Source organism: Simochromis diagramma, unplaced genomic scaffold (assembly GCF_900408965.1).
Source record: "Simochromis diagramma unplaced genomic scaffold, fSimDia1.1 OVJJ01000504.1, whole genome shotgun sequence".
In the NCBI taxonomy this organism is placed as follows: domain Eukaryota; kingdom Metazoa; phylum Chordata; class Actinopteri; order Cichliformes; family Cichlidae; genus Simochromis; species Simochromis diagramma.
This window is the reverse complement of record NW_024386732.1, coordinates 189,708-216,891: the sequence shown is the minus strand read 5'-3', so window position 1 is coordinate 216,891 and position 27,184 is coordinate 189,708. Positions and strand designations below refer to the sequence as shown.

At 45.1% G+C, this 27,184-nt stretch overlaps 1 protein-coding gene across 2 annotated transcripts; it reads right to left on the bottom strand.

Moving 5' to 3' along the window:
• Window positions 1-446: 446 nt before the first annotated feature.
• LOC120731082 lies at window positions 447-27,184 on the bottom strand. 2 transcript variants are annotated; one of them, XM_040027894.1, is made up of 7 exons: window positions 27,147-27,184; window positions 21,884-22,228; window positions 21,687-21,803; window positions 1,912-1,980; window positions 1,723-1,752; window positions 1,598-1,639; window positions 447-1,153 (listed from the first exon to the last, which is right to left on the bottom strand). In XM_040027894.1, the coding sequence occupies exons 1-7, from the start codon at window positions 27,175-27,177 to the stop codon at window positions 924-926; spliced, it is 864 nt and encodes a 287-aa protein (XP_039883828.1). In that variant the 5' UTR covers window positions 27,178-27,184; the 3' UTR covers window positions 447-923. The 2 variants fall into 2 exon arrangements, with proteins under 2 accessions (XP_039883828.1, XP_039883913.1); XM_040027979.1 differs by lacking the exons at window positions 447-1,153; window positions 1,598-1,639; window positions 1,723-1,752; window positions 1,912-1,980 and adding an exon at window positions 7,836-9,421.

Below are 27,184 nucleotides of genomic sequence, written 5' to 3'. Positions count from 1 at the left end.
CCCCCAGTACAGAAGACTGTATTTGGGTCTGTCCCGATTCTTTTATTTGAGTCAGAGAACAAACAAACAACACTCCAGAGAAATCCAGACAAACAATGATTTATTGATTACACGTAATCAATAAATGATTAAGTGAGGGCAGCAGCGGGGACAAAGGATTGTGAAGAAGCCATGGACATTTCATGGCTGGTCTTAGTTATTCGTGAGTTATCATGTCTGATGGTGGAAAGCACAAAGTTTTGGAAGAGGCATACAAGCACTGTGGAAAAAGTAAAGGTGTGTAAGTTTTCTAAAACTGCTCTATGATTTGAAAATATGTCAGATTATCATAAAACATTTATTTGCATGTCATAATGTTTTCTTACACCGTGCGTAATCTTTATAGAAAACTTGTTGTAATTATGTATCTTTGATAAATAAAATATTTTATCTTGTGTTTGTGTACCTTCTGGTGATTCAATAAAAAAAATGTCACATATCGCTCTGATAAATACAGAGGGCTGAAAGAAATGTTTGATGGAACAAAGGAAACAAGTGTCTTGCTGCTAAACTTTTAAGTCACCAAGGTTTAAAATGCCAACAGGAAACTAGCCGCCCTAAGTCTTTATGTAAAGCGTGAAAAACTCCATATCAGTGGTACTCGTTCTTACAAAGATGTACTATTTAATTATTTCATGATAGATAAATGTTTAATTATTTCAGATCTGAGGAGTGCTGCTTCTTCCAAGGACAGAGGACTGCTGTGGGTGCTGCTCCAGCATGTGCATCTCAGGCTGTGGCACAGTGGGAGGAAGAGTCAGTTCACAGAGATGAACTCAGATCAGCGATGAAGCTGTGGGAAATATTTCTGGAGGATTTCTGAATTTTTTGGAACAGACTGAAAAACCATCTTCTGCAGCTTCAACACAAACAGCCTCTGCAGCTCAGAGGGCATGCTCAGTGGTGACATCAGCAGTGATGTCATCGCAGTCTTCATCCAGTTCCTGACCTCTGTGATGCTGGGTCATCTCCATGGAGATGGCTGGTTTGTTCAGTGTCTTCCTGCTGCAGCAGATGGACAGCAGCAGACCAGTGGAGATGCAGTACGGACAGAAGACCACTAGATGGCAGAAGAGTCTGAGCACAGACTCACAGGGAACAAGAGGAGGACCATCTGAAGAAGGAAGAAGCAGAGGAGGAGTGTTGGTCAATTAAACACAGCACAGAGGAGCAGTGGTCAACTCTGTCCCCTCACAGTTGGAAGGTTGGAAGTGCTGATCCTGGATCAGCTGTGGAGGTGAGGCAGGTGTGTGAGCTTTAGTTCAAATACTCTGAGCAGTCAGTGAGAGCAGAAAAGCTCTGAGAACATTACACTGCATGAGCCCCAACAGGCTGCTCAAGACCAAACCTGAGGAGGATCTAAAATTCAGTTTTATTTATATAGATCACAACAACCTCAAGGCACTTTATATAAATCTATCTAAATTATCTAAAAGGTGACGCAGACTGACAACATCTGCCCTACTGCATCATGTCAGAGCTTCTCTAATGAGGGAGGAGGTCTTTCCTCCCTCCTCCTCTTTCATTTATTAGTGTTTTTTCCTCATCATCAACTCACCTGCAGGAACAGCCAGAGCAGACAGCAGCAGCACACACACACCTGTAACAGGACAGAGGTCACTAAAGGTCACCAAAGGTCAGAGGTCATGATGAGGACAGACAGGTGTAGGAACATCAGCTCACCTGCAGCAGTCAGCAGAAACAGGCCTGAAACTGAAGAACGCACTGATCAGAGATCAAATGGTCACATGACCAAAGAGAAGCATTCAGACTGCAGTGATTGGTTACTGTTCCCACACATCAATAACCCACAGCGCCCTCCAGTGGTGGAAACACAGATAATACATGTGGAGAAACATGAAGGAGACTCACAGCAGAGGCAGACGCTCCATCTCAGACAGCCGTCACCTCCACAGCTCCACAGCTCTGCTCCCCGACCTCCTACATCACACAGAGCAACATCAGCACAGTAGGAGCTCCTCATCACCAGCACAGGAGGAGGCCCAACAACATTTACCTAAATGTGCTTCATGGAGAAACATTCCCTCTTTCACCAACTACTTTTGCAACAGTGGGAGGAAAAAACTCCCTTTTAAAAGGAAGAAACTTACACTTTATTAAAGTTAATCAAATTTTACAACAGTTTCTCTCTGATCTCATGTCCATGTACCATTACACCACCACACATGGAGGGCCTTGAGGTGCAGGGGAGTCATGTCCCCTCATGGCCACCTGTGCCTCAGTTTTATTCCATAGCTTAAGCTGGACATATACTGTGCGATTTTTTTTCAGTCGCGTTATTCCGCTCCTGCTCAAGCTGCAACCGAATCGCAGGGGTTAGAAGTTCGTAGGTCACGATGCAGGTCTCTCACTATACCGCCCGATGCTCTGCTGCGACCTGAGTGCTCAAACGGTGCGTCCATAACATGAAGGTTATAACACAAAATCTGTCTCTCCCTCTCCCTCTCTGTCTTTCACTCACACAGACACACACACCACCACCATTGACTTTGATAAATTGCTAATGATAAATATTGGCCAGGCAGCTTCAATTGAGCAGCAATGTCCATCCAACTCTTTTCACAGATGGTGCAGTTGTGATAATCTTGTGAGGCTGCATGAAAAAGGCTTGGATGAGCCAAGTTGGGCCTCCATCTCTTGTGTCCAGATCACACACTGCACTGCCGTGCCACTCCGTCTTTTTCACTTCCATTTCTGTGTTTGCACGTGCGCAGTATGAGAGATTGTGTTGATACCCTCACGATTTCAAACGAATTTGATTTTCTTGCGACCATACGATTGATATCCATCTAGCAGAGGGTCGTTGGCACCATGGGCCTCCTGCATTTTAAATACATAGATTCTGGGGGTGTTGGTGCTTGGAGCTGTGAGTATAGACTTGGTATGGGGTAGAGGTGGGAAATAACAAAGTACAAATACTTGCTACTGTTGTTACTCTACTAGAGTAGAATACTTCCCACATTTTTTTAAACAAATATCTAAACATTTTACTCCTCACATTTTCAGAACAGTCTCATCACCTTAAGTTTAACACATTTGAGTAGAGCTATTATTTCACTTCACTGCTTCCAAACCAGTCTGAGCCTAAACAGAAACACATTAAAGGAAATCCTGTTCATTTATTAATCACCAGAGGATGTAGCATGAAAAGTGTCCCAGCTTATCTCTTCGGAGGGCACATTGAAGTCCAATTAAATCAGCCAGGTGACGGAAGCTGTCCCAATTCGAAGGCTGCTCCAAATGCAGCCCACAAAGCGTCCTCCTTTTCCCAGGATTTGAAGGATGGGTAGGAGTGGGTGCGTTGCACTAGGGACCCAGTCTATACTCTGATTCATAGTGCAGTGGCACACTGTTAGACTTTTCATCGCCACTTTACGGTAACATACTGGCGTCACTGCTGCCAGCGTCATACCGTGACGCCGTGTTACGGTAGCTTACCTTTCTGCAGGATGATACCGTTTTTTGCTGGTGTGGTATAATACTCTTGGACAAATTATGGTAACGCACCGTAGCCTTTTTTACGGTATCTCACTGGCGACAGTTATGTCAGTGAGATACCGTTATGTCGTTATGTCGTAAATTACATTAAGTAAGTAAGTAAGTAAAATTTTATTTATATAGCACATTTCTAGATAAAGGATCACAAAGTGCTTTACAAGGTATAGGTACAGATTAAAAAAACAAAGTACAGTCAAAAGTTAACAAAATGCAATTTTAAAAAGATGTGTTTTTAGCTGTTTTTTAAAAGTAATCAGTGAATCAGCAGATCTTAAGTTCTGAGGAAGAGAATTCCACAGTCTGGCGGCCACAGTAGCAAAAGCTCGATCACCCCTAGTTTTCAGTCTTGTATACTTAATAACAAGTAATCCCTGACCACAAGACCTCAGAGACCTACTAGGGGCATAGGGCTGTAAAAGTTCAATGATGTATGATGGTGCTTGTTCTTGAAGAGCCTTAAATGTCAGAACCAGAATCTTAAAGTGGACTCTGAATTCGACAGGGAGCCAGTGTAACTGTATAAGCAGCGGTGTTATATGTGAGTATTTCGATGTTTTCGTCAGAAGCCTTGCTGCAGCATTTTGGACAGTCTGCAGACGCTCCAGGGAACTCTTGTTTAGACATGTAAACAGTGAATTGCAATAGTCCAGTCGTGATGAAATAAAAGCATGAATAACAATCTCCAGTTCAGTATGAGCTATTATGGGGCTCAATTTAGAAATATTTCTTAAATGATAGAAGCAAGACCGAACCAGAGATTTGACGTGAATATCCAATGTAAGAGCAGGATCGAAGGTTATCCCTAGGTTCCTGATAGATGGTTTCACAAACGTTGAAAGGGGACCAAGAGCATTCATTATGCTGGGTACATGTCTGTCTGGAGCACATAAAAGGACTTCAGTTTTATTTTCATTTAGTTGGAGGAAATTGTCGGCCATCCAACCTTTGATGGTTTCCAAACACACATTTAAATTCCGCAGTTTAGAAGCATCTTCAGGTTTAAAAGATATATATAGTTGGATGTCGTCTGCGTAGCAGTGGTAACAAATATCCTCAAAAGGGCTCAAAATATGCTGGAGAGGAAGTTAATAAATTAAAAACAATAATGGCCCCAGCACAGAGCCTTGTGGCACACCAAAGGACAGGGACGTAGAAGATGACCTGTACTTAGAAACTGCCACAGAAGAGTATCGTTCACAGAGATACGAGGAGAACCACTCTAAGGCAGACCCAGATACACCGACCCAGTATTTCAGCCTATCAAGCAAAATATAATGGTCAACGGTGTCAAAGGCTGACGTGAGATCCAACATTAAGAGAACAGAACATTTACCTGCATCGTTTTGCATCAGAATGTCATTGGAAACTCTAAGAAGGGCTGTTTCAGTAGAATGAGCTTTACGAAAGCCAGACTGAAATTTATCGAAGATATTATGTTTGTCTAAAACTGCTGTAAGCTGCTTAGCCACAATCTTCTCTAAAATCTTAGCAATTAACGGTATTTTTGAGATCGGTCTGTAATTGCTAGTGAGAGATGGGTCCAGCGTAGGCTTTTTTAACAGGGGGTGTATAACAGCAGTTTTAAAATAGGCAGGGACTTTACCAGATCCCAAAGAGGTGTTAATTATAGTGAGCATACAGGGACCAATAGAGTAAAAGACATTTTTGAATAACGATGCGGGTAAAATGTCGAGTGAACAAGAGGATACTTTTGTTGCACTAACTATTTTTCCCAGCTCGGATAGTGAAACAGGTAAAAATCTTTCTAAAACAACAGGCCGAACTGGCGTGGGAACTGACAGTGCAGATGCTGATGGGGACAATTTTTTCCTTATATTGCTAATTTTTTCTAAAAAGAAAGCAAGAAATGTTTCACAGTCTTCAACAGAAGAAATAATGGCAGCAGGTGGAGCAGGAGTAATAATATCAGTAATAGTGTCAAATAAAACCTTAGGATTACCTCTACTCTTTGCAACCAACTGAGAAAAGTAAGCAGCCCTTGCATCTCTAATAGCATTGTTAAAAGAGGCTAAAAGATCCTTTAAATAAAGGAGATGAACATTTAAATGAGTTTTCCTCCATAACCGCTCAGCTTTTCGACAATTACGTTTTATAGAGCGGATGTTGTCATTTAGCCAAGGTAGGGACTTGGAAACAAATCAAAAATCAAATCAAATCACTTTTATTGTCACATCACATGTGCAGGTACACTGGTACAGCACATGTGAGTGAAATTCTTGTGTGCGAGCTTCACAAGCAACAGAGTTGTGCAAAATACAATAATGTAAACAAGCAAAATACAAGAATGGCTACATCTGAAACTAATAAATATATGTACAATATATAATAGTGTATGCATTTCTGGATGTGTATACTAAATATTTTTCTACGTGTGTGTGTGTGTGTGTGTGTGTACACATATTTTACAAATTAAATAGAGTAAACAATGAATAAAATATATAAAATAAAATATACAGAGTTGAGACATGTGCAAAACAGTGGCATTACTGTACAATATGGAGTGCATAATGTTGAAGTTCCAGTAGTGAAGCTGAGGTGTCTATGAAGTGTTCAGCAGTCTGATGGCCTGGTGGAAGAAGCTGTCTCTCAGTCTGCTGGTACGGGACCGGATGCTGCAGAACCTCCTTCCTGATGGAAGCAGTCTGAACAGTTTATGGCTGGGGTGACTGGAGTCCTTGATGATCCTCCCCGCTTTCCTCAGGCACCGCTTCCTGTACTGGTGGTGGTCAGAGGGCCCGGTGGCGCCAGTGTCCGGCAGCCTCGCCTCTGTCAGTGCGCCCCAGGGCGGCTGTGGCTACAATGTAGCTTGCCATCACCAGTGTGTGAATGTGTGTGTGAATGGGTGGATGACTGGATATGTAAAGCGCTTTGGGGTCCTTAGGGACTAGTAAAGCGCTGTATAAATACAGGCCATTTACCAGGCCATTTACCATGTCTTGGAGGGAGGGAAGCTCACCTCCAATTATCCGTTCAGAGCACCGCACTACTCGCTGGAGAGCTTTGCAGTTGTAGGCGGTGCTGTTGCCGTACCAGGTGGTGATGCATCCAGTGAGGATGCTCTCAATGGCACAGTGATAGAAGGTCCTGAGGATGCGGGGGCTCATGCCGAATCTTTTCAGTCTCCTGAGAAAGAAGAGGCGCTGCTGCGCCTTCTTCACTGTTTTGTTTGTGTGTACTGACCACGTAAGATCCTCAGCCAGATGTACTCCAAGGAAGCGGAAGCTGCTCACTCAACAGGCACATGTCTCATTTTAACCGAACAGATTTCATCTAAGATCGAAAGACAATGATGATTAAATAGATCTGTTGAGAAATCAACACCGTTTTGTGGGGATAGTGTTAAATTAAAAGCATCAGAGAACTTCTGCGCTGTGGAGGAATTTATAATGCGCGACATAACTGTCCGGTGAACAGGAGACATAGGCTCATGAAAAGACATGTTAAAAAGAATACAATAATGGTCAGAGATAAAAATGTCCTTAGAACAAATACAATCAATATTCAAACCCAAGGTAAAGACAAGGTCCAGTGTGTGACCTTTGTTATGTGTGGGGCCGGACACATGCTGGATAAAATGAAAAGAATCCATAATGTTAATAAAACCCCTGGCAAAGAGGTCGGACTCATCATCAACATGTATATTAAAATCCCCCACTAAAAGCAATTTGGACAACCTCATACTAGAGGACAGGAAGTCGCTAAACTCCGCTAAAAACAAGCTGTTAGGGCCGGGTGGACGATACACCACAGCACAGTAAAAAGGATCCTTACTTCCGATTTTAATGACCTGCAATTCAAAAGAAAGAAAGTGTCCAACTTTCACTGACCGGCAGTTGAAACGGCTCTGAAATGCCACCGCGAGACCTCCTCCACGACCAGATCCCAGAGGCTGGCTGATGACAGAAAAGCCATTTGGGCACATTTCAATGAGAGATGAATAGTCCAAGCCCCGCTGCCAGGTCTCGGTCAGAAGCAGGAAGTCCAGATTTTTAGAAACAATAAAATCGTTAAGCACAAACGATTTATTAGTCAAAGATCGGGCAGTAAAGAGCGCCATAGTCAGCGGGGTGAGAGCATCATTATTGGGAGAAGCTCGAGTTAAAGGACGTAAATACTCGAGGTTAGAGCCTTCACGTTCATATATTCCACTCACCGAGGGGATGAAAAGCCAGTCAGCAGGAGAGTCTGGATGAACCCTTCTGAGGTAGCACGGTCTCGGAGAGCCAAGCCCTGCATATCCAAGCAGGGCCGTGGAAAACAAATTCCTCTCTATGGAGCTGTTTTGAGCGTAGGTAACAAAACCCGCACGACATCGCTTTCCAATCAGCCCCCGCCGCCAGAAAAGCCTAAGCTTCACCTGGATACCTGATCTCCTTCCTCTTCTTCTCCGTGAACTACGGGGAACGCTGAGAACGCTGGCCGAGGAAAGTGCCAAAGGAGTGCGGGGGAAAGTGCGGAGAATGGAAAGTGCCAAAGGAGGAGGAAGATGAAACATCTTGGGCCATCATTGAAGATCGGATTGATAACAGCGTCAAACGATCATAAACCAAGGCAGCCAGAACATCATTGATACAAATAAAAAACAGCAGAGTAGAGAAAAAAAACACGACGATAGAGCGTGACAAACTGCACCCGGCAGCGGCGAAGCCAAACACAGGCGCCATCATACCGGAAAAATAGTGGATAGTGAAAAAGTATTTTTTTAGCATGTTGAAGCATATAAAGTGTAGGCTTTCATGTAGTCATTCCTAGGCAGCAGCACTTTGCCTAGCACTGAGTCAGAGTAATGACTTATGGCACACTAAAGTAAAAATGTAACAACAAATAATATCATACTGTGATTAAGAAATTGGTATACTACCGTTTATTCACGGTATGTCACTGTAAGCCCGCTGCAAAGTAATAAACTGCAATATATTAACCAGTAACTTACCGTTATCACGCATCATCAGTGCCAAAAATATTCATCTCTGCTAGAGGATACCGTGTCCCAACAGGCGGTCATTTACTGTTTAACAGGTCGTAATTTACCGTAATTTCAGTTAACAGTAACATACTGTAAGAGACTGGAGGGTTCCAAAAAAATTGGATGGATGGATGGATGGATGGATAGACACACACACACAAAATATAATTCATGTGCTTTACACCACTTTATTTCAATTCTGATTCTTCCCTGCTGAAATACACATTTCCAAAATCAATAACTGAAAAGAACTGAAAACATATTTTCATTGAGCAAGCACTTGGTTTTACTAAACCATGTAATCCATTATTTTCTCAGATGGTTGTACAAACAATAACGATATTATGTCATATCCATATCATGGCAGACAACACATGCTCAAGTGTTGGGTTTCCTTAGTTATATTTTGTAGGGTCTCAAACCTACAATGTGAAGTGCCTTGGCATTCATTTTGTTGGCACCATACAAACAAACTGAATTGTAATGGATATAATATCAAGCCCCACACTTCTGCCTTTATATACACTTTGTCCAAAATACTGGCTCACACCACCAAATCAATGCACAAAGCAGGGTCCACAAGGACATGGATGAGCGTGTGTGGTGTGAAGGAACTTGACTGACCTGCACTGAACCCTGATCTTGCTTTGTGGACTGAGTTCATTGATTTGTAGGGTGAGCCAATACATGTGACAATTAAAGTGTAAGTAGCTGAAATAATTTTTAACAAACGGGTAAAAGAAGGAAAAGAAATCAAAACTGTTGCACTCAAAAAACCTATTGGACAGAAACAGCGTCTTGCAAGATGGCGAGAGAGCTTGTCTTCATTGTTGCTCGTCTTGTGTAAATATCCAGAAAGCATGGGCCATGGATCATCTGTGGAGCCATGGGTAACACACATTGGTCACTTAAATTATACAAGAAAATCACTAAAAATGACAAAAACAGTTACCTAATTTGAAGTTCTCCACTCAAATTCAGTAAGCCACTGGAGGAAAGTTGTGAATGAGGGTTAATGTGAACAACCTTTCGCTTCACAGTGGTCCCAGGGCAACATGTTGTCATTATGCAACATAAAATAATTTCAATACTTCACTTCTTCACACTGTCTAGACAGTCATAATGTCATGGTCCTGCAACCATGACTCGGTGACTTTGTGTTTGTGTTCTTTATTGTTATTACTTTCATTATTATTCATGGCTGTTTTGGGATGGTTTGTGTTTTGGGATTTTAGATACTGGGTTCTGGGTTTGTGCTCCCTCTGTTGGTCCCTGGTGTCAGTGTTCTCCTGTCTCGTCAGGTTAACCAGGTCCAGCTGTGTCTCCCACCTGTGTGTGATTTCCCAGTGTCTCTCTGTGTACTTATAGTGTGTGATTTCCTCTGCTCCTCGTCGCGTCATCTGTGTTCATCCTCTGAGTTACCCTGCGTACTCTGTGTTCATACCTGGTGTAATCCTCTGCGTGCTCTCCCTGCTGTTCTCCCTTCATGTTCAGGTTTGCCACTCCTCTGTGTAGTTTATCCCAGTTTAGTTCGTCCTTAGTTCTGTTTGCCATCTCCACCTTGTGTTTGATATTATCAATAAATCACCCTCACACCTGAGTAAGTGCTGCGTTTTGGGTCCTCCTTCCACTCTCCACACGGCCGCTGCCCCGGACCGTGACAGTACGACGCGACCACAACATGGACCCAGCAGCGCTTAACCCGTCCAGGGAGCTACGGGAAAATCTCATCGATGCCACACAGGAGCTCATCGACCGGTGGCTGGAAAACCCGGGTGGCATGTCCCAGCGCGCTATAGAGAGGCGGCTACAGCGTCTGGTAACCGGTCTCCCATGGCTTCTGGGCTCGCTTTGTTCGTGGGAGCGGGAGTTCCTCCTTTTGGACCTCGGACTTCACCCCCCGTCTGCTTTTACTTTCGAGCAGCCTGAGGCGGTGAGCGAGCGACATGTTCTGGCTTCCCCTGATTCCGGGACTCTGTTTTCTGGGGCTATCCAGAGCGGGATGAGAGACAGTGTAGACAGCGTACCCACCTTCGTGGTAACGGATCCTTCGCAAGTGGGCGTCTACAAACCCTCTGTAAAACCGAGAGACTGTTTCTCTGCCGCTCCTTCTGAGCCAGGACTTTACCACCATTCTCCGGCTCAGTTCTGTGTCCGGCCACAAGCTCTCAGGTCTGTGGCTCAACCGTTAGCCTCCCTACGGACACAATCACCGGTTCTGCCGCCGCTCCAGTTAGCCACTCAGCCACCACCACCGCTAGCATCGCTACAACCCACAGTTCAGTTAATGGCTGAGTCACAACATTCACACTATTTTTCCACCGCTGTTTCTAAGCAGGGAGATGAACTGTTTTACAACGGACCTGTTCCTCGAAAGCTGGCAACGTTAGAGACTGTTGCTCACTCCGGGGCTTCCCCAGAGGCTGGGTTACTGCCCTCAGCTTACTCTGGACCCCTGGAGGCCAAGTTGCCAGCTGTGAACTGCACCGGGCTGTCACTGCCTGAGCAGGGTCAGTGCTCTGCGCAGCTGCAGCCCTCCGTACGTGCGCCAGAGGCCCACGTGCCTACTGGTTTTGTTTCATGTGTGCCAGAGGCCCATGTGCCTACTGGTTCTGCGGCTGTTTTCGCTGGGGGGCCCGAGGAGCCCGTCCAGCCTCCTGTTTCGCCTGCTGGGGGGCCCGAGGAGCCCGTCCAGCCTCCTGTTTCGCCTGCTGGGGGGCCCGAGGAGCCCGTCCAGCCTCCTGTTTCGCCTGCTGGGGGGCCCGAGGAGCCCGTCCAGCCTCCTGTTTCGCCTGCTGGGGGGCCCGAGGAGCCTGTCCAGCCTCCTGCCACACCGGCTGCCACGTCAGCTGGGGGGCCCGAGGATCCCATCCGGCCACCTGTGGCTGCTTCTCCACCTGTGGCTGCTTCACCACCTGTGGCTACAGCGCCGCCTCCTGCAGTACCATCACCTGCAGCGCTACCACCTGCTACTGCCACGCCTCAGCCTGAAGCTTCATCCTCGCCTGGCCCGGCTTCATCCTCATCCTCGCCCGGCCCGGCTTCATCCACGCCCGGCCCGGCTTCATCCACGCCTGGCCCGGCTTCATCCACGCCTGGCCCGGCTTCATCCACGCCTGGCCCGGTTTCATCCACGCCTGGTCCGGCTTCATCCTCGGCTTCATCCTCGCCTGATTCTGGTCCAGCTTCATCCTCACCTGGCCCAGCTTCAGCTACAGCGTCAGCTTCGCCTGGCCCAGCTTCAGCTACAGCTTCGTCCTCGCCCGGCCCGGCTTCAGCTACAGCTTCTTCATCGCCTGGCCCGGCTTCATCCACGCCTGGCCCGGCTTCATCCACGCCTGGCCCGGCTTCATCCACGTCTGGTCCAGCCTCCGTGTCTGCATCATCGTCTGGTCCAGCCTCCGTGTCTGCATCATCGTCTGGTCCAGCCTCCGTGTCTGCTTTATCATCTCCGCCTGCTGCGGTCCCGGCTTCCGTGCCCTCAGCCTCGCCTGGCCCAGCCTCGTTTGGGTCTGGAGCTAAACGGCCGTTTTCTGGACCGCTGGCTAGGCTACTGGCCGGGCGCCGTCACCTGAGCGGCCGCCGTTGCCTTCCGCACGGCCGGCCCCCGGACCGCCATTGCCTGAGCGGCCGCCGTTGCCTTCCGCACGGCCGGCCCCCGGACCCTCTTCGCCTGAGTGGCCGCCGTTGCCTTCCGCACGGCCGGCCCCCGGACCCTCTTCGCCTGAGTGGCCGCCGTTGCCTTCCGCACGGCCGGCCTCCTGAACCTTTTGTGCGCCTCCACGGCCTTCTTCGTGGCCGGCCTCCTGAACTGTCCCTTCCTGGCCTCCTGTGTTATCGGGCCTCTGGCCGGCCGCCTGAACTGTGTTTTGGACTCTGCTCCCCTGTGAGGTTTTTTTTTGTGAACGTTTGTTTGGGACTCTGGGGCCTTCGTTTTGGTCGTGGCCCGGTCCCTCCGTCCTGGGCCCCCTGCCGCCCGCCCGGGTCTGGTGGTGTGTTTTTGTGGCTGTCAGGGGCCAGCCCTTGAGGGGGGGGGTGCTGTCATGGTCCTGCGACCATGACTCGGTGACTTTGTGTTTGTGTTCTTTATTGTTATTACTTTCATTATTATTCATGGCTGTTTTGGGATGGTTTGTGTTTTGGGATTTTAGATACTGGGTTTTGGGTTTGTGCTCCCTCTGTTGGTCCCTGGTGTTAGTGTTCCCCTGTCTCGTCAGGTTAACCAGGTCCAGCTGTGTCTCCCACCTGTGTGTGATTTCCCAGTGTCTCTCTGTGTACTTATAGTGTGTGATTTCCTCTGCTCCTCGTTGCGTCGTCTGTGTTCATCCTCTGAGTTACCCTGCGTACTCTGTGTTCATACCTGGTGTAATCCTCTGCGTGCTCTCCCTGCTGTTCTCCCTTCATGTTCAGGTTTGCCACTCCTCTGTGTAGTTTATCCCAGTTTAGTTCGTCCTTAGTTCTGTTTGCCATCTCCACCTTGTGTTTGATATTATCAATAAATCACCCTCACACCTGAGTAAGTGCTGCGTTTTGGGTCCTCCTTCCACTCTCCACACGGCCGCTGCCCCGGACCGTGACACATAAAGCAAATAGCTACGTACAGTTAATTATTAATGGCCTTATGTACATAAGTCCATTTTAACATATTATAATTGTAATAATTGGGAATTATTCTGGACATTAAACACACCTAACAAAGAGTCAGCCCAGTTAAATTACCGGAGGTGAATCAACTGTATGGTTATTTTGGAGTTTATAGTTTGTGCTGCTGTTAAACTTTACAGTACTGACTTCAGTATTCCTGCTGTTGGTGTAGCTAGACTACTATGTTGATCAGTAATATGTAATGTGAAATTTGATATTGTTACTTTGCTGGATTCACTGAGACACATGTCCAACAACCTTGGTTTATAAAGGAAATTACAGAAATTTGAGCTAACAAAACAGAGAATGGATACCTGTGTCCACGAAAAGCTCCTGTGCCAAACAGAAATTTTAATATGGTCTAATCAGCTCTATTTCATAAATGACTTCTTACCAAGCATAATCAGCCTTGGGGTGCTTGGCAGGCTTTTAACATGCAAACTGAACAATATAAATTTGCGTGCACTGAAGCCACAAAATTTAGAAATACACAGTTGCAAAAAGTTCAGTGACCAATTACCTTTCCTAAATGACATATGAAATGCAAAAAATAAGAGTATTGTCAACAGGGACCAATTCCCAGTTTTTACATGATCAAAATTATTCACAAAAGGCTTCAATAAACAGGAAATGTGTGCCGACAAGAGAACAGTGCACAAAAATGAAAAGATATTTGAGCTCGACGCTTTAATGGGTTTAACATGACTTAGTCAGCACTCCGCACTCCGCAACCAAGGGAACGTGCAGTTAGTGACATTCCCTCAGAAAGTGAGGACTGCTACATAGATCATCTTTTACTATATGTCAAGGGGAAATTGTTTTTATATAATGTGATCAGCTCCATGAAATGTGCTTTTTATTGATCACTAAGCAGTCTACATGTCTACGTGACTTTTCACCTAATAACTTTTGTGATGAACTTATTCACCTACTAAACCACTTCGTGTTTTCAGAGAACAGTTAGATGTAGAGAAGAGAAACCTCAGCTCTTTCCGAGAACATGCAGATGTAGAAAAGGGGAAGAACCTGTTGCTCTGAGTGACATTGTTATTTTTGTACACACACACACACACACACAGACATGTATAAATAAAGTACGCAGGCAGTGATGAGACGCAGATCGCAGAGTGTGCGTCACTGCCCACACGTGTAAAGACGACTGCAGTGTTTGTGTTTTCTAACTCAGGTGTCTTAGCTGAAGAACTACGGGGTGATTTAAAGAAATCCCCTGTCACTATGTTTTCAAATGTCAAGGGATAGATAGATAGATAGATAGATAGATAGATAGATAGATAATCTATTATTATCATTACAGGTGGCATTGCAAGCAGAAGAAACACATCACTGTCCCCTGCCCTGCTGTGGTGCAAGAATATAACAATATTATGGGTGGGGTGGACCTGCTTGACTCACTGATTGCACTCTACAGCAACAAAGTTAGATCCAAGACATGGTACCACCGGCTGGTGTTCCACTTTCTGGACATGATCATCGTTACCACCTGGCTGCTCTACAGAAGACACAGTGAAGGCACTAGCATGGAGCAGAAAGACCAAATGAGGTTCTATACCTTCAAATTTTTTTGATTGATATATTATTAGGGGGGGCAGCACGGTGGCACGGTGGTTAGCACTGTTGCCGCACAGCAAGAAGGTCCTGAGTTCAATTCCACCATCAGGCCGGGGTCTTTCTGTGTGGAGTTTGCATGTTCTCCCCGTGTTTGCGTGGGTTCTCTCCGGGTACTCCGGCTTCCTCCCACCGTCCAAAGACATGCAGCTTGTGGGGATAGGCTAATTGATTAATCCAAATTGTCACTAGGTGTGAATGTGAGTGTGAATGGTTGTCTGTCCCTGTGTGTTGGCCATGCGACAGACTGGCGACCTGTCCAGGGTGTACCCCGCCTTTCGCCCTATGACAGCTGGGATAGGCTCCAGCGCCCCCCGCGACCCTGAAAAGGATAAGCGGAAGCGAATGGATGGATGGATGGATATTATTAGGGACTCTAAAGCTCCACCAAAATAGGGTGAAATATTTTTTTCCCCAAAAAATTAAAAAGTCATGCAGAAGAGGATGAAGCCTTTACTTTAAAATATACGCAGTTCAATAGTTGATCTTACTCTTCAGACCATTCTCATTCTGAACGCGTAGCATAACTGTCACGTCCAGAGGCGTCCCGAAGGAACGCAAAAGGTAACCTTCTGTGTCCCTTTGTTACGCGCCAGATTGTGGATGGAATCCAATGGAATGACGCTCATGGCGCTAACAAACGTTCCAGCCGTGTATTCCAGACCTAACACTAACCTTTCTCAAAACCCTAACCATAACCTTATCCCTATCCTTAACCACACTCTTAATTGCATTAGATAGTGTTTTACAAAGCAATAATTGTGAGGAAGTAAAAGAAATGTACATGTGTAGATTGATTTCAAACAGTTCTTATGTTTCAGAACGCGTAACATGCCGACGATTTGCCCCATGGTGTTGTATGTTATGCTTTTGGATGAGAACGTGTTGTAATCTTACAGAGAATGTGATGATTTTATGGATAATTAAAGTCAGTCAAATATCCACAAACACAACAAGCTGAAAGTCAATGAATGCTGCTCGGTTTGCAGTCCTAAATATCACAGCACCAGCAGGATTCACTGCATGTTATATTGCTGTATCTGTATTGCTTGAAGCATGTGGCCACTGTATCATATGGGGCTTCATCTTATTTAGTACTCCTAATAACACAAACAGAAAATACTCCACCTCCTCTATTTGCTGGTGATACATACTATGCAGGGGCCTGTCCTTCCATAATGGTTCCTCCTCTTCCCCAGGTTTCTGCTGCCTGAGGTATTTCCTACTGTCTCATTTTGCTTTATTTGGTATTCCAACTCTGTAACATGCAACTTGCTGTGCTACTGGAAACTGAATGTTTTATCTATCTATTCACTGAGCACGCAGTCATTTGGGATCATCTACCTGATGTATTCATGATGTTCGTTGTCTCATCCTGGACTGTGGTGCTGACACTCACCAGTCCCCGGTCCCCTTCCTTCTGCTTAGCGTACAACCTCAGGGTGCTGGACTTGGGGTGAAACCCTCCATGCATGGTCAGGAGCCTCCTTGTCTTGATGTCAGTGACTTCTATCTCCTCCTTTGGCCAGCCTATTACCCCAGCAGGGTACCTGATCACGGGCAGGGCGTAGGTGTTGATAGCCGGTGTTGATAGTTCTTACCATTCAGCTGACTCCTCAGGACTTGCCTGACCCTCTGCAGGTACTTGGTGGTTGCAGCTTTCCTAGCGGCCTCTTCATGGTTCCCATTCGCCTGCGGGATCCCCAGGTACTACATTTCTCCAGTTCAAACGACATTCCGATATCATTGCTGTATATCCTGGTGGTGTGGATGTGTGATGGTGTGGTGCTGTTTCATTCACTCCTGGCATACAGCTTGATGTCATCCATGTACAAGAGGTGGCTGACAACTTCTCCATTCCATCGCCAGTATCCGTGGGGACAGAGCATCTCCTTGGTAGATCCCGCACTTGATGGTGACTTGTGCTATGGGCTTGGAGTTGGCCTCTAGTGTTGTCCGCCACATCCCCATTGAGTTCCTGATGAAGGCTCTTAGGGTCCCATTGATCTTGTACAATTCTAGGCATTCCAGTATCCAGCTATGGGGCATTGAGTCATAGGCCTTCTTGTAATCAATCCAAGCAGTGCACAGGTTGGTCAGTCTGGTCTTGCAGTCTCGGTTGACTGTTCTGTCTACCAGTAACTGGTGTTTTGCGCCTCTGGTATTCTTGCCCATCCCTTTCTGTGCTTCACTTATGTATTGTGTCATGTGCCTGTTCGTCTTAGCCACTATGATGCCTGACAGTAGCTTCCATGTAGTACTGAGGCAGGTTATTGGCCGTAGTTGGAGGGGACCGGTCTCTTCTGGAGGTCCTTGAGGATCAGGACTGTCCGGCCTTCGGTTAGCCGGGTGTCTCTCGTTAACTAGCAGCTGGTTCATTTGTGCTGCCAGACGCTCGTGGAGTGCAGTCAGCTTCTTTAGCCAGTAGGCGTGAACCATGTCGGGGCCTGGTGCTGTCCAACTCTTCATACTGGAGACCCTTTCTTGGATATCTGCCACTGTGATGGTTACTGGACCCTGTTCAGGGAGGTCGCTATGGTCTGCCCTCAGATCCACTAGTCACTGAGCATTGCCGTTATGGGTTGCGTCCTTCTCCCATATGTTCTTCCAGTATTGCTCTGTCTCCAGCCTTGGTGGTGCTGTTCTGTTATTGTTCCTGTGCGTGAGGATGGATGGATGAATGGATCTGTACATGTAAATCTGTACATGTGACATTATGTTTGTTCATACTGTGAAATCAGAATCAGAATACTTTATTGATCCCTGGGGGAAATTATTTTTTGCTACAGTGCTCCATTATACACCAACATTAAGACAAGACAGACAATACACTAACTAAGAATAGCACAATATATACATACATACATAAGTCACTCATAAATAGGGATGGGTATCGTTTAGGTTTTATCCGATACCGGTGCCAAATCGGTACTTTTGAAACGGTGCCGGTGCTTAAACGGTGCTCAAACCGGTGCTTAAAGAATGGAGAACACAAAATTGGTCCAAAAACCTCTCATGTTCAGCTGTTTTTTGTAAAAAGATAACAATGTTAGCCTTTTCTGCAGCTATGGGGCATATATGGTATCACTCTTGGCTGGAAGCAGTGCTTAAACAATGGAAAAAACACAAACTTTGTCCTAAACCTCTCATGTTTAACTGTTTTCCACTTTTTCTTTGGTCTTTTTAGCCTTTTTGGCCAGGGTGAAGGGAGTATCTGCCATCAAACAAGAAGACAGCCGCATGTAGCTATGATGATGTTTGCTAGTTCACCTTACATGCATTAATGTAATAACGTGGTTAGCCTACTCAACGTAAATTACACACGAACAACATTAAGCTACTCATGCAGAGAAGAACGGCTGCTGCTGCCATCATCATCCTCATCATTTCTGCTACACTGGCAGGGCTAGGGGCCAGGACTCTCCTCTTCGTGCTTTTGGGGGATGTTGCATAACAGGCAACCCACCCGCAGTAGATGCGCTCGGTGTGAGGTCTCGCAGCAAGCTATCAAATACGGTGCATTTCTCGGCTTTTAAAAAAAACGCTATGCGTCGCCAGGTGTTTCATCGGATTCTTGGTGTTACCTCCTTTGACAGTATCACAGTATCACCTTAAAGCACTTGTTGCTGCTGAGTTTGCATATTTTGCTGTGAAGTACAGCCAGACTTTTGACCGCTTCGCCTTGGACATTTTTGATCTGTAGCTCTGCTCTAAAAGAACGTACGTACCTGGCCCCGCCTACTATCCTCGGAAACGTAAAATGATTGGCTAGAAGTGTATCACAGCTCAGGAAAAAAAAGCACCGAAATAAAGCACCGAAATGTGCGCTGCTTTTCGGTCTGGTTACTACCGTTTATGTCAGAACGGCACCGGACACCGGTACCCATCCCTACTCATAAATAAATAGTTGGAAAAGAAACATGTGTAGTTGTAGCAGTAAACAGTGTGTTAAGTGGATGCGTTGTACAGGGAGCCACAGGCAGGAAAGATTTCCTGTGTCGTTCAGTGGTGCTTTTCGGTAATCTCAGTCTCTCACTGAACGAGCTCCTGTGACTGACCAGCATGTCATGGAGTGGGTGGGAGGTGTTATCCAACATTGTCTTTATCATGGACAGCATCCGCCTCTCCAACACCACCTTGAGGGAGTCCAGCTCCATCCCCACAACATTGCTGGCCTTACGGATCAGTTTATCAAGTCTGTCGGCATCTGCGACCCTCAGCCTGCTCCCCCAGCATGCAACAGCATAGAGGATCGCACTGGCCACAACAGACTCATAGAAAATCCTCAGCATTTTCTGGCAGATGTTGAAGGACCTCAGTCGCCTCAAAAAATAGAGACGACTCTGGCCCTTCCTGTAAAGTGCTGTGGTGTTTTTAGCCCAGTCCAGTTTATTGTCAATGTGTACTCCGAGGTATTTATAGTCCTCCACAATGTCCACACTGACCCCCTGGATTGAAACAGGGGTCAAGTGTTTCCTGGTCTTCCTGAAGTCCACGATCAGTTCCTTGGTCTTTGCCACGTTGAGCTGCAGATGATTCTGCTCACACCACGTGACAAAGGAGTCGACCACAGCCCGGTACTCTGTCTCATCATCCCTGCTGATGCATCCAACCGAAATCAAACCAAGGCAGACTGTGCTTTTTAAAGGTTTCATGAAAATCCTCTGCAGGTTAGTGCAGGATAAACAGGTTAGTTTGCAGCACTATGATAGGTTTAAAGTAAAGACCAGTGTGTAACTGCTGCACAGTGGCTGTGGGTTAATGGTCACAGTTAGCTTACATCAAGTGTAGCAGAGATTCATAGGAATTAGCTGATGGTGGTTGTACAGTATTTTACAGAAAACAGACTTTTTTTTATTTTTTTCTGATTCAAGCTACAATTGAAATTCAAATCAGACTAAGGTTTGTGTTCCCATCTACTGATATTTTATTATTATATTAATATAGCACAAGGTTCATTGAGCTTTGAACTAAATTAGGAACATCCTTCAAAGAGCTTCTTTTACTTTCTTTCTCTGAGTACATATCAGAGCCGGTACATTTACTTGAATAAAGTAGTTAAATCAGTACTTCAGCTTTTACTGCAGTTCTTTTAACAGTAGTATATGTACTACTATTTAAGTACAGAGTGTGTATATTTATGCCTACTCTGTTATGGGGAGTGTGAGTGTGTGTGCAGTGTTCCGTCCTGTGTGCTTCCATGTTGGGCGAGTGCTGAGTATTTGTATATGTGTGCATGAGGGTGGGAATGCATGTGTGTGTCTGTGTTTATGTGCCAGGTCAGGTCTTAGACTCCACCTGTCTGGGAACATCTTAGGCCCGTCCACATGTGGGGTCGTATCTCCCCCCACCTGCCGGTGGCTGCTGTGTTTTTTCAGTGAAAGAAAAGATGAACCAATTCCTCACTAAGTGAAGGTGCTGGAACAACATCCTGGATCACCCCGGTCCATGTTAGAGGCTTCATGGAAGAGCACGTCTGTAGGTTTTAGAGACACCTGAGCAGTCTTCTGTTTGCCGCACTGATAATATCCTGATTTATGACCTCAGCAGTCTGGATGTGGTTAATCTGAGGACATCAGCTGTGTCCTGTTATACTGACATGCTGACTGTGAGAGGAAGTTAGTCTGATATATGCAGTTAGACTCCCTGCTCACAGAGGTGCTCCCAGCACTGCTCACCTCCATGAGGCTGAAGAAGTTTCTGGACTTCCTGCTCCGATCTGAGCGATAACTGTAGTTCAGGACAGTCAGTGCCATCGGAGCGTTATATTTAATGATCGTTAGTGTTTGTATCCATATGACCTTAGATTTACAGTCATGATGTCTCGTCTGCACTGGGTGGAGCTCCTACCTGTAATGTGACAGCTGAGAATCATGCAGTTACTGAAAGGAGGAGCTGAAGCTAACACTGCATCCAGATTAGGACTGCAGGGGTTTCCTTTTCAGAAACTGCAATGTGTTCATGCAAATATGTGTCATAAGAAACGAGAAAACAACCAAATCCTTTGATTGTATTTACCTGCCACATTAAATTATATTTTTTAAAGAAAATATTTGCTTAAATGAAAAAATGTATAAATAATCTCAAGTGCAGGCATGTACATTTCTATTGGCTTGTGAAAAAATGCTTTCATTTTTATATTTTTAAATGTCAACACAGTTTAGTTCAGACAGTGTTTCATATAATTTTAGTTTCAGTCTGAAAAATGTTACCCTCCCCTTTAGACTCATCCCGTTTGCTGTTGTTGTTGCTTCCATGTAAAATTAGATGGCTACCGTCAGCCTTCACTAAGCTGTATAATGTAAACATGTATCAGAATCAGTTGATATTTCTCTCTATGTAAACAGACGTTGGTGGGCGGAGCTTGAGTTTGTCGATCAGCTGCTTTGATGAAGGACTCCTGCAGCGTTGTTCCAGAAATGTTTGACAGGTGATCTCAGGAATATCGCTGTTGTGTTCTCCACCTGAGCTCATCGTCACAGCAATGGCTCCACCGCGTCCACGTTAAACTGTGACATCATCATAACCGCTGCTGTTGTGTTATCATCTTACTGTGTGGGCTTACCGCTGTATTCATACATTTGCATTGCATGCCTGTTTCTAGTCGCAAATACAGCCTGTGTTTCCATAGCGACAGTGGAGCGGTACCCAGCCACGTGTTAAACAAAGCATCGCAACAAAGAATTGTTTATAGTCTAATTATTGCAACTCTAATCCAGATGTTACATACGTTCTGGAAACATCAGCAGCTGGTTTCAGTGATCCATGAGGATCTGCTGGATTCATGTGGAGGTCAAAGGTCACAGACATCAGTCAGATTTATGGTAGAGCTCTCTCCGTTACTGACACACACACACACACACACACGTACCGTCACTCCTCTTCTTCCTTATAAATGCACGGCACACAAACAGACCAAAGGCTGCAGCCAGGATGATCAGAGTACCCAGCACAGCTGAGAGGACTATGGGCCAGACTGGAGGAGGTTCTGTAACACAAACACATGAGACATGAACATCATCAACATGTTTGTATGAACTCACATAAATCTGACCTCTGTCCACTCACCTGTGACCTTCAGCTGTACTTGAGTCTGTCTCTGAGCTTGTCCAGCCTTGAGAGCGGTGCAGGTGTAGGTTCCACTGTCAGAGACTGTGGGCTTCCTCAGAGTGAGGCTGAGGTCTCCAGTCTGCAGAGCGTCGGTGAACATTGATGTTCGGTGGGTGTAACGATTGTTTTGACCACTAAGATCGTCACCGCTCTGCAGACGCAGGTGAACTGTTGGGTTCCTGAACTCATCACGGTCCCACACTGCTGATGTGGAGCTACTGGAAACATCAGCTGGTACCTGACAGGGCAGCAGAACAGACTCCTCCCCCTCATACACCTCCACCCCTGAGGCATGCTGGGAAACTGAGGACAGAAACATGAAGCAGGTGAGACCTGTGCTTCACAGTCACATGACCTTTCTTGCGCGCGCACACACACACACACACACACACACTTCAGCAAAGAAACAGTGCAGAAACATGAACCATCAGCTCAGGTCTGTAACAATGAACCTGTCCAGCTCAGATCACCAACACAACACAAACACACATGTACAGTAAAGGCTTCTGCACACACAGCAGACCCTTTGTTCTCCCCTCAGACAGTTAGAACCTGCTCTGTACTCAGAACATCACAGAGGAAACAGCTGAGAGAAGCTTCCTCTGAGGGTCACTCAGGTCCATCAGCAGGTTTGTAGTGAAAGATGGGCTCAGGTCAGGTGGATAAAGCTCATCTGCCAATTACAGCTGAGGAGCTCAGATGCACCCTCCCTCTTGCTTGGCCAATGGCTCTGAAAGCAATCTTATCACAGACAAACAGAAGAAAATGGTCCTGAGGTGAGAGGGAACACAGTTTTTCCTGTACTTCAGCTAGAATGGAAAAAAGACACAAAGCTGGAGTTATTCTGTGTTTATGCTGCACAGCTGCCTCTTCTTCTCTCATTCTCCCCCTCCCTCTCCTGTTTCTACTTCAATCATGAAACTGATCAGTGATCAGCTTTTCTCTCTCATTTGTTTATCGCCCACTTTGTGCCAGAAAGAAGAAACCAGCAGATGTCGTGTTAAACAACAGCAGCACGTTTAAGCTTGATCAGCTGTTGTTAGAATTTATTTAATATTACTTTCTAGTATCAGCTGATGTTTGCTGGAGCCACAGCTGTAAAGCTGCTGGTCATGATGTGGGTTTGGATATGTGGTGAGAGGGAAACATGAAGATGAAACCAGGAGATGTCCTTACTGAATCATCAGAGCTGAACAGGTGATGGAGAAACAGGTTTACCTTTTAGGTCACATGAATGAGTTGAAGTTATGAACTGTTTCTGAGAGACAAATAACACCAGGATCCTTTTCTACGTAGCTGACAGCTGGTAACTGTGCAGGGGCGGGTCTAGCAAAGTTTTACCAGGGGGCAGGTAGGGCATTAACAGGGAGAGGGGGGGCACAAAGAAATTTTCTTTCTTATTGTCATTTAAAATATCTCGCTTTTATTAAATAATTATCTGAATCTTACAACCAAAGTGGTCCTCTGATACATATACACCAAGAAGACAGTACATCACTGTCACAACAGCATTTGTTTTCATTCAAAGGCTTTATGGCTTTAATACCTGGTGGGCCGGTCTCTAGTCAAAATGCCCGGAACCTTGTTTTTGTCCCATTCAGCCCTGGACTACAGTGATAGTATAAGTTTGCTAAATTGTAAATTGTCACGGTCTGTGGAGACAGGCCGTGTGGTGGTGTGTGTGGTGGACCCAGGTGTGAACACAAGTGAGTAGACGGGAGTGAACTTAAACTGAATGCGAGCCTTTATTATGGCTGATGGCATAGAGTTCAAACAAGGCAGAAGCACAGTGACTAAACTAAACTATAACTAAACTGGGAAACTGATACTGTGATAAATTATGGAGACTCAGAGAACTATGACGATGAATGCAAAGACTGGCCGTGAAAACATGGAGGGTGGGAACACAGACGACGCGACACAGACTGAATGAAACACAGGGGCTGTCTCCCAATTCAGGGTCTGCAGCCTTAAAGTACGCAGCCTCAACGATCCTCAAGGGCCGCGTACTCAAAGACCGCTAAGGCCGGAAGTGCGAGGCTTGTGTAATGGGACGGTCTAGCCTCCGTTGCGCTGATACTGTTGTTTGTCAATAAAGTTAAAAAAAAAAAAGCCTCCGTTGCGCTGCCCAGGTTGCCTAGCAACTATGATACTAACAGCTGGAAACGTGTCATACAGCTTTGTTTGACAGAAATGAAGGAGAAAATCTTTTGTTCATTTGTTTGTTTCTACATGAGCTTTGATCATTCTCTGTAAGATGAAGCTCAGCTATTGAACGGCGTATATTTAAAGTAAAGGCTTTAAAACCAAGTTAGTACAAACGTCACTAATGTCACATAACTTTGCAGACATGTGGCCAACAGTAATGTTTTAATGTTCTTCGTTATTAAGCATTTGCACATAAATAAGTGACATCATATTCAGTACTTAAAGTTTACTCTTCGCCCGCCCCTCATCCGCCATTTTTCTCTGCAAATTTATCCACACCCATCGCCGCGCTATGCATTCTGGGATATGTTGGGCCACGAAGTCTACACCGCCACAGCCTTAAAATTCAGGGAAATGAAGGACGCATTTGAGGGCCGCATTTCGAGCAGCCTTTGAATTGGGACAGCCTTCGGCGCGCCGCTGTGACGTAATCGGCCTTGAAATGCGGCCTTTAAGGCTGCAGACCCTGAATTGGGATACAGCCAGAGACTAAATACACATAAGGGATGATCAGGGGAAGTGGCCACACATGGGAGCACAGCTGACACACATGAACCTAAAGACAGGACAGGAGAGGTGAAACTAAATACACTGACATTGGACACAGACTTATTAGAAAAACAGGAAACATAACAGACGTGTACTTGACTAGGGAATACACAAGAACCAAAAGATTAAAAAAGATAAACTATGACTGTGTGGTTTTTTCCCATATTACTAACATGCCAATTTGTTTGTTGTGATTTATTATCAGCCAGACTCATATTTGCTTTATATGACAAATTTATTTAAGACGGAGTGATTTATCTAAGTCTGGGATAGTACGTGTTAACGGCCGCTCATAGATCCTACCTGCCGGATCTTCTTTTGATTGATATTGCTGTTATGACTGATGAAGCTGAGCTGGTGAGTTTCTGTGTTAACTAAGTAACATGTTAAAGCTATAAATATGACTATTACTAAACTGTACTGTCATTAATAGTGTTGCTTTGTTAATGTTGTATGGTTGTTTATTTTGTGTCTTTCAGTTGATTACCTGGCTTCTGTAAAGGCACGGTTACTGTACTGGTGTTAGTTTATGCTTGTGCAATAAAACTTATAAAAGGCAGCAATCAGATGTCCGAGCCTGAGTACGACACAGATTCATCAGTTAAACACACCCTTACGGTGGGAGTTTACTAAATTAAAGGTAGTTAGCTTAGTAAAAACCGTACAATGACAAAATCAAAATTCAATAATGATACAAAACTCAAAACACTGGGTCACCGACCCAGGAACATAACAGTAAATTAATTGTATCTATCAGTCATCAACTTTATCAGTTTCATATTCTTCTAAAAGCAGTTTTTGAAACATCTTTACGAACTGACTAATGCCTGAACACAGCTGTAGGTCCACAGGAAAACTGTTCCACTGTTTTACACCACATATGGTAATACAAAAGGTTTTAACCCTTGTCCGTTCTTTAAGTCTTAAAATTTAATTTTCCTCTCAAATCATAGTCCCCTTCTCTGTCAAAAGCATCCTTTGTACATTTTCTGGTAACATATTATATGTGGTTTTTCACATAATTTTTGCAGTTTTATATTTTATAAGATCCATAAACTACAGAATTTTTAATTTCGTTTGTTTTTGAGAAGAGCGCAGAGAATCATCCTTCCCGGAAGATTAGTTGTTTAACTGTAAAGAAGGTCAAAAGCCCCTCAGACAGAGGTTCTAGTCTGTGCACAAAGAAATGAATATTTTGGAATTGATAATCAGTTGGAGGAGTGGATGACGTCTGTCTTATCCGTTTCATAGCTATGTTGGTAATTTGTGGTTGTTGTTGTTCTGTGCCTTCTGAGGATTATTGGTAAGGTTGGTTAACAGGGCTGTTATAGATACCAAGGCAGACGTCATCATGATGCTTGATGACTTTCAGTAGTGTTGATCTGATCTGATCAGATCAAAGGAGGGACTGTTGAGATGAAATTATTTGAAGTGCTTCAATTCTGTGCTTTATATGAACTAAAATGCCACATAACCATATATTGTAGTATTAAGTGGACACGGCCCTGAAAATAAAGGCATTAGACTACCTGACCTTGGGGGGTAGAAAGCTGTAGACTCTCGCCATGCTTGCCTGGGAAAATGCAGATAAGAGGGGCCCATCTCTAGTGGAAAGTTACTGAGGCACTGTTGGTTAGACTAGAATGAGAGAGTTTCTGTAATAAAACTGTCAGGAGCACACCACCATTTTGAGATCCGCGGCACCGTGTCATGCAGGACACATCTCCCTCCTAGAAGTAACTTTGTGAGAGAATAAAATGTGAAATGGTCTACTAAGCAGTGTGTTGTTTTCCATCGGCTGCCTATGAGGAATCAAAAGAACTCGGTAAAGTGTTGATATACAACACTCCCCACACTGCTTCCTGTTTCTGTCTGTGGCTCCTCCGACTGCTGGGGTGTCAAGCTAAATCTAAAAAAGGCTCAGTGAGAACTTCCTGTAGCTCAGAGTCCACACTGCAGTCTGAGGTTAGACACATCAGATCATCACACAGACACATGAATGGTGCTCAGTGTACAGCAGACATATAACAGTGTGCAGCTAGGTTTCAGCAGGTGGAGCAGGTCTGTCCTGCATGGAGGCCACATGAACAAGATCCACCAGTGGTTAAAAAACAGAGGATGGAATAAATAAAGCTAATGTGGAGGTTTTACTGAACTGTTACACACTCAATGTGAACACCCAGATGCACACAGTACTGACGTATTTATTACATACACATTTCCCATGCAATTTGATCACACACATGACCACAGTGTAGAACGTTACATTTAGTTAAGTGGGGTTGAATAAAAACATATTTGATTATAGACATTCAGTGTGTACCAAGCATATTTACCTTATGTCCACTGAGGGTGATGAATCATATTTACATATGTGTGTGTGTGTGTGTGTGTGTGTGTGTGTGTGTGTGTGTGTGTGTGTGTGTGTGTGTGTCTCTTCATAGGACGAGAGCAGCTTTCTTACCGAGTAAGAGGAGCAGGATCTTCATCCTCATTACAGCT